Raw genomic sequence first — 8,337 nt, forward strand, 5'->3', positions numbered from 1 at the left:
TCAAGTTAAATGGTTGGTAAAACCAAACTAACATTTAAATGGTTCCAAGAATTTAGTGTAACATATAGAAACAATAAATCAAAACTCTCACTTATAAGTAGGGTATAAAAATGCTTAAAGAAATAAATATAACATAAACAATAAATAATGATTAAATAATATAAAACATATATTCTTACCTTTTAGTAACCTTATTATCATGCCAAGAGTTTCACCTTATCATCTCAACTTTAGGAAGTTAGTTATTCATTATTCAAAGTGTAAAACTTTGAATATGAAATTAACATGCTAATTGTATTTAAATGAAGAAATAAAGAAAAAATATAGAGAGAAATATTATGAACTCAAAGGTTTGTTCATAGAATGAGAGATATCTCAATACATTACAATGCACTCCTATTTATAGCCAAATTTGAGGAGACAACCACAAATAAAATATTATTTTTTTACACATAAGTCTTCATTGGTGTTCCAAGATATTATATTATATTACACATCACTTTTGAAAATCTTCTTCTCCGAATTTGCTTCTTCACATAAAAAGAAACATGTGGATAATTGAGTTGTCTAGTTGTGGTATTTTTTTCAAACCATTTGACCGAGTAATTTGAGAGATATGGTCAAAATACTAGAGCATGGTAAAACTACCACTCCTTTGGTAACTTTATTTGTTGCTTAATTTGATCCCAATTGTGAGATGATTTTTATCTCATGCTTGTCAAAAATATTGTAGATATTATAATCAACTTTCTACAGGTCCAAGAATTATCTTAATCTCATTTGCAACGCCAAGTTTATTCTTGTTTTATCGAACCTGTAAAAAATAGTAAAAACTTGTAATTACACAACAACTTATATTTTATACAATTTATTATAAAACATATAATATTTAAACATTTAATAAAACAAAAACTTTATAATTATATTATAAAACATTTAATTAATGTACAATTTTTATGTTTATCACACCTCCCAACCAGCTTATTGCTAGTCCCTAGCAATTTAAGCGTTAATAGCAATACAAAACATATTGATTAATTTAAATAGAAATGTAATCAAAACTATTTAAGTGTTTAAATTAAATTTGAAAACTGTCAAAGTTATATCAAGATAATCATAATTATAATTTATGAAATAATTTGAGATGATCAATTCAAAGCTTATTGCAGGTAGGTAAGTGTACACTGCCTTCATAAATTCCTAGTAAGAGTCTCAACTCCATATCCTCATAGGTTAATAAATGTTTCAATTTATGATAAAGATTTCTCTCATGGAGTAGGAATACAGATAAATGCTCAGAAAAATGGTTTACAGAATGCAGACAGACAAACGAGCCAAACTAATCAAAAGATAGAAAATCCATTGATTCAAAATCTAGTTGTTCTTATTATATATTTTTTCCTGATATATATATATATATATATTTTTCATAACATCATGGAATCAGACTAAGTTTATGCTTCTTGACCACATATTTATTTAATTTGTACAATAAATTTCTCTCTTTCTTTCTTTTTTTTTTTTATATATTTTTTATTATGAGAGATATATGGGTCGTAGCATATAATTTAAAAATTACATAGATCTTCAATATCCTTCTTTTTGTATTTTTCTACTTTTTTTTCAGGAAATATCATTTTTTTTTTCAAAATCAGAACTAAAGATCTAAACAATAGATAGTCTCTCTCATGATCAATAAAGGCTCGAAAGCTGTTTTCTCAGTCCTCTCCACTCACTCACAAAATATGTGTGAATTTAAATTTTAGGCACTCTTATAAGGTATATCTTGGGCCATATACTTTAATACCTGATTTTATCACAATGGTTAATCACTCAAAAAGATTTCATAAATCATATTTTTATATTGATCAGAATATTAAAATTGACTTTTTTTTTCAAATAAAAATTTAAACATTCTTAAATAGATTAATGCATGTTCTAATTTAAATCTTTCAAACATGTAATGTATGACATTTTTGCAAAAATTACTAAGATACAAACAATAAACATGATTTTATTTTAAAATAATATATATATATATTTTTTTTTATTTTTTATTTTTAAAATTTTTTTTTATAAGTTTGTTCTCCCCCCAATCAAAATATGACATTGTCCCTAATGTCAAAATAACTATTAATAAAGAGTACATAATGAAAGAGATATCACCTGGAATTTTATTGAAGATAACAAACTGAAACAAACGCAAACCAATCCACGACTTTTGAATCAATGATCCAACTTCCTTTTCTTATTGCTTGATTGCGACCAATTGATCTTTGTTATCATCGGATCAGGCTTATGAACAAAAGCTTCCAAATCATCAATTAATTGGTCGGCAGTCGAAGCACAGATGAGCATCCGTCGTGAATTTTCTGAAATGAAATTCTGTTCCACAGCTTTATCAAGAAATGTCAACAAACTGTCATAATAATTATTGATATTCAACAAGCCCACAGGTTTATTATGGATATTAAGTTGTGCCCAAGAAACAGTGTGAAAAATTTCTTCTAATGTACCAAAACCACCTGGTAGTGCGATAAAAGCATCAGAATTTTCAATCATTTTTGTGATTCTTTCATACATAGAAGAAACTTTTAATTCCTCACCAATCGTAACACCTGTAATATTTCCTTCAGCTAAAGCTGTAGGAATAATACCCAAAACCTGACTACCTCCAAGATGAGCAGATGTTGAAACAGATCCCATTAACCCAATATTACCTCCCCCATATACCAAGTGAATTTTTCTCTCAGCCAATATCTTTCCAAGATTATTCGCTGCTTCTACAAACACTTCATTTTTTCCAGGACTCGACCCACAAAATACACAAATATTTTTCAATGATTGTGCAGAGGTTCCAGCCATGTTTTTTTTCTTTCTTCTTTTTTTTTCTGCGAAAATAGAGAGAAAGATGAGAGATTTTATAGGGGTAATATGTTATCAGGACAAAACTATGGGTCACAGTTGTAAACAGAATAAACAGTAAAAACAATAATGACACACATGCATGTAAACAGTAGTGTGATTGTGGCTCACAATTTTCCTCTGGTTTTACGTCCAGAAACGGCTTCAACGCCTTCTATGAGTCGAGGATATGCTTCCCATCCAATTTTCTTATAAATTGGCAAACAGGGTCTTTTTTAGTCGGATTCCCAAGACTATGACGCTCATCTTGGAATTGTTTCCATAAACGGAGAAGTTCAATATGCACATGTCCACTAGAATGCGTCTCAAGAGTCAATAAGATGTTATCTAAAGACTCCTTACTCAGCCCATTCTTAATGAAACCAATTTTATCTTCTCTGTTATTGGAAACACATCCCAAAGATCTGCATCGTTTGTCACAAGTCCATCTTGCACACTTATGACAAACCCCTAAACTTTTGGCCCTTCGTTTTTTCGCATAAGTGCTTTTTCCTAATCCAGGCAAATACCGAATGAGCAATGATTGTGGAACTTCTCCTCCTAATCGGACCTTAGCTTCTATTACAAGACGAATATCTTCTGGAATTCCTTTTTGCATTAGCAATCTCAATCTTTCACACCTTCCTGCATAAATTTTTCTTAGAACATTTTCAGAAACAGAGGGAAAATATTTACAAATTTTTGAGAGAATTTCATCCATTTTGAAAAGAAAAGAAATGATTTTTTTTTATTTTTTTATCAGCAATTATGGGAAACTGATTAAACCGACTATGAGAGTCACGGAGTACCGTTATCCGCCATTTAACCGGGAAAATAAAAAGATTAAGGAAACCTGAAATAAAAACAAACAAAATTAAATGCAACACAAAAAAAATCAAGGATCGGAAAGGGAAATAAACTCTTCTTGAAAAATTTCATTTTCTAAAAATGGTTTAAGCCTTTGTCCATTTACTTTAAAAACATCACCATTTTTAGGATTTTCAATATCCACAGCTCCATAAGTATACACATGCTTTACAACATATGGGCCTGTCCATCTTGATCGTAATTTTCCTGGGAATATGTGAAGTCGAGAATTATAAAGCAAAACTTTTTTACCAATCTCAAAAGATTTTCTAAGAATTGTTTTATCATGAAATGATTTGATTTTTGCTTTATAAATCCTTGAATTCTCATACGCGTCATTTCTGAGTTCATCAAGTTCATTAAGTTGCAATTTACGCAATTTGTTGGCATCATCCATGCTTGAATTTAAAGTTTTGATCGCCCAATAAGCTTTATGTTCCAATTCCACAGGCAAATGACAATGTTTTCCATAAACCAACCTATAGGGAGACATATTCAATGATGTTTTAAAAGCTGTTCGATATGCCCAAAGTGCATCATTAAGTCGCAGAGACCAATCTTTTCTATTTGAGTTAACAGTTTTTTCCAAAATTTGCTTTATCTCCCTATTAGCTAATTCAACTTGTCCATTTGTTTGAGGATGATAAGGAGTAGTTACTTTGTGAGTAATACCATATTTTTTCATTAATGAAGCAAATGGTTTATTAACAAAGTGAGTTCCCCCATCACTTATCATGGCTCGAGGAATTCCAAATCTACTAAAAATATTTTCTTTTAAAAATTTGATGACGATTTTATGATCATTTGTTCGACATGGAATTGCCTCTATCCATTTGGAAACATAATCAACTGCAACTAAAATATACAAGTATCCAAACGACGGTGGAAAAGGTCCCATAAAATCTATTCCCCAACAATCAAAGATTTCAATTTCAATAATAGGATTCAAAGGCATCATGTTTCTTTTTGAAATCGCACCCAATTTTTGACAATTTTCACAGATCTTGCAGATTTCGTGGGTGTCTTTAAACAAAGTGGGCCAATAAAATCCACACTGCAAGATTTTTGCAGCTGTTTTCTTTGAAGAAAAATGTCCTCCGCATGCTTCTGAATGACAAAATTTAATGACACTACTTACCTCATTGTCGGGTATGCAACGTCGAAAAATTTGATCCGGACAATACTTGAACAGATACGGATCATCCCAATAAAAGTTTTTTACCTCATTCAAAAATTTTCTTTTATCTTGAGAACTCCATTGCGGTGGCATTTTTCCTGTCACAAGAAAATTTACTATGTTAGCAAACCAAGGTGTAGTAGTAACTGAAAATAGATGTTCATCAGGAAAATTATCGTTAATTGGTGTCATTTCACAAGATGATCCTGTTACTAGTCTCGATAAATGATCGGCTACGACATTCTCGGTTCTTTTTTTATCTTTGATCACAATGTCAAATTCTTGGAGCAACAAAATCCATCGTATCAGTCGTGGCTTTGCATCCTGTTTGGTCAACAAATATCTAATAGCAGAATGATCAGTAAACACGATAGTTGTTGATCCAATCAAATAAGAACGAAATTTATCTAATGCAAATATTACAGCAAGTAGTTCTTTTTCAGTTGTGGAGTAATTCATTTGAGCATTGTTTAAAGTTCTACTTGCATAATATATCACATAAGGCTTACCGTTTCTTCTTTGACCCAATACTGCACCGACTGCATAATCACTCGCATCGCACATGATTTCAAATGGTAAAGACCAATCAGGAGGTTGCATGATAGGAGCTGATGTTAAATGTCGAATGATTTTATCAAAAGCATTTTGACATTCTTGAGTCCACTCAAATGCACTGTCTTTTGTTAAGAGGTTACAAATGGGTTTAGAGATTAAACTAAAGTCCTTTATAAACCTCCTATAAAATCCAGCATGTCCCAAAAATGAGCGAATTTCTTTAATGGTTTTTGGAGGGGGTAAATTGGCAATGACATCAACTTTTGCTTTATCAACTTCAATTCCATGAGATGACACGACATGTCCCAAAACAATTCCAGAAGTAATCATGTAATGACATTTTTCCCAATTTAAAATAAGACCTTTTTCCTCGCATCTTTTTAAAACTTTTTCCAAATTTTCAAGACAATTATCAAATGTATTCCCAAAGACAGTTAAATCATCCATGAAAATTTCCAAACAATTTTCAACCATGTCGCAAAAAATGCTTAGCATACATCTTTGAAATGTTGCTGGGGCATTGCATAATCCAAATGGCATCCTTCTAAATGCAAATGTTCCAAAAGGACATGTGAATGTAGTTTTATCTTGATCTTCGAGTGCAATGGGAATTTGATAATAACCTGAATATCCATCAAGAAAACAGTAGTATGGATGACCTGCTACTCTTTCTAAAATTTGATCCAAAAATGGTAATGGAAAATGATCTTTTCTAGTGGCGTCATTTAATTTTCTATAATCAATACACATCCGCCAACTAGATGGGACTCGACTTGTTAACAATTCACCTTTTTCATTTTTTATCACTGTGATGCCAGATTTTTTCGGAACTACTTGTGTTGGGCTTACCCACTTACTATCAGAAATAGGGTAGATAATCCCAACATCAAGTAGTTTGAGAACTTCAGTTTTCACAACATCTTTCATGTGTGGATTTAATCTCCTTTGTGGTTGTTGAGATGTTTTTGCATTTTCTTCTAAGTGAATTTTGTGAGTGCAAATTAGTGGATTAATGCCCTTGAGATCTTTTAGTGTCCAACCAATTGCATTTTTATGTCTTTTAAGCATATCAACTAATTTACCTTCTTCATCACTTGCTAGTTTGGAAGAAATTACCACCGGATATGTTTCATCTTCTCCAAGAAATGCATACTTCAATTCTTCTGGCAAGGGTTTTAACTCCAATATGGGTGGTTCGTCTTTGTTCTCATATTTTGCATCAAATTCTTTCTCTGATCCTGGTAACGAGTGATACCTGATAAAATCATCAAGATCAATTTCAATATTTTCTTTAACAGTTTCAATTGAACAAATATCTAATTGATCACGAGTACTCCCTTCTTGAATGTTTTCTTCCACAAGAGTTTCAATAAGATTTTCATCTTCACTTTCATCTCCTTTGTCATGTGGTTGCTTACAAAGATTAAACACATTAAGCTCCAAGGTCATGTTACCAAATGACAACTTCATTATTCCATTCCTGCAATTTATAAGAGCATTAGAAGTTGCTAAAAATGGACGACCTAAAATTACAGGAATTGCATTACAAGCTTCGATAGGTTGTGTATCTAAAACTATGAAATCGACAGGATATACAAAGTTATCAACTTGGACCAACACGTCTTCTACCATACCTCTTGGCACTTTAACAGATCTATCAGCAAGTAAAAGTGTTACCGAAGTAGGTTTTAACTCGCCTAGATTGAGTTCTTGATAAACTGAATATGGAAGTAAATTCACACTAGCTCCAAGGTCAAGCAAGGCTTTTTTAATCTTTCGTTCTCCAATAATACAAGAAATAGTAGGACAACCAGGGTCTTTGTATTTCAAAGCATTATTATTTTGAATGATTGCACTTACTTGTTCGGCTAAAAATGCTTTCTTTTTCACATTCAATTTTCTTTTCACAGTGCACAAGTCTTTCAAAAATTTGGCATATGATGGTACCTGTTTTATTGCATCTAATAAAGGAATATTAACTTTTACTTGTTTAAAAATATCATATATATCAGAATTCAAATTTGATTTTTTTGTATTTTTCAATGCATGAGGGAATGGTGGTGACACTGTCTGTTGAACCTCCTCTTCGCAAGTTATGGGTTCCACTTCCTTACCCTTTGGAGTTGATTTATCATCATCTTCACAAGGTTCAAGAATGGATTTTTCCACAACCTTACCACTTCGAAGGGTAATAACAGATTTTACCTGATCCATCGGTTGAGTTCCAGAAGTTCCAGTTTGTGAATGATGATCCTTGGGATTAGGCAGAGGTTGTGAAGGAAATTTACCTTTTTCATGAACATTAAGTGCAGATGCAAATTTAGCAAGAGTATCTTTCAAATCTGTCATGGTTTGAGCAGTTTGAGTATTGATAGACTCTTGCTTTGCAATGAAAGAATTCAATATATCTTCCAAATTCCTTTTAGGTGGAGGAACATAAGGTGCATAATTTTGAAAATTTTGTTGATTTTGGAAATGTGGTTGTGAAAATTGTGCAGCATTATCATTCCTCCAACTAAAATTTGGATGATTTCGCCAACCTGGATTGTAACTTTGAGAAAATGGTTCAAAATTTGGCCTTTTGAGATTGTTTAAAACATTGGCTTGTTCATGGAGACATTCTTTAAAAGAAGGCAAAGTGGGACAATCTTTTGTAGAATGATCACTTGTATCACAGATGTGACATGCAATTTCTTGAACAGATTTTAATTGACCATTCTTTTTCAATTCAAGTGCCTCAACTTTTCTTGCCAAAGAGGTAAATCTAGCTTGAAGATCATGTTCATCTTTGAGAGTGTACATACCTCCACCAGATGTAGGAGATTGAATCTTGT

General features: G+C 31.8%; 1 protein-coding gene across 1 annotated transcript; it reads right to left on the reverse strand.

Annotated features, from left to right (window-relative positions):
* Positions 1–2,009: 2,009 nt before the first annotated feature.
* Positions 2,010–8,010, reverse strand: LOC140960388 (uncharacterized). The gene is made up of 6 exons (XM_073418638.1): positions 7,201–8,010; positions 4,910–5,046; positions 3,882–4,774; positions 3,496–3,599; positions 3,261–3,417; positions 2,010–2,668 (listed from the first exon to the last, which is right to left on the reverse strand). The coding sequence occupies exons 1-6, from the start codon at positions 7,850–7,852 to the stop codon at positions 2,227–2,229; spliced, it is 2,385 nt and encodes a 794-aa protein (XP_073274739.1). The 5' UTR covers positions 7,853–8,010; the 3' UTR covers positions 2,010–2,226.
* Positions 8,011–8,337: the final 327 nt, after the last annotated feature.

The sequence above is a fragment of the Primulina huaijiensis genome, chromosome 15 (genome assembly GCF_012295235.1).
Source record: "Primulina huaijiensis isolate GDHJ02 chromosome 15, ASM1229523v2, whole genome shotgun sequence".
Classification (NCBI taxonomy): Eukaryota; Viridiplantae; Streptophyta; class Magnoliopsida; order Lamiales; family Gesneriaceae; genus Primulina; species Primulina huaijiensis.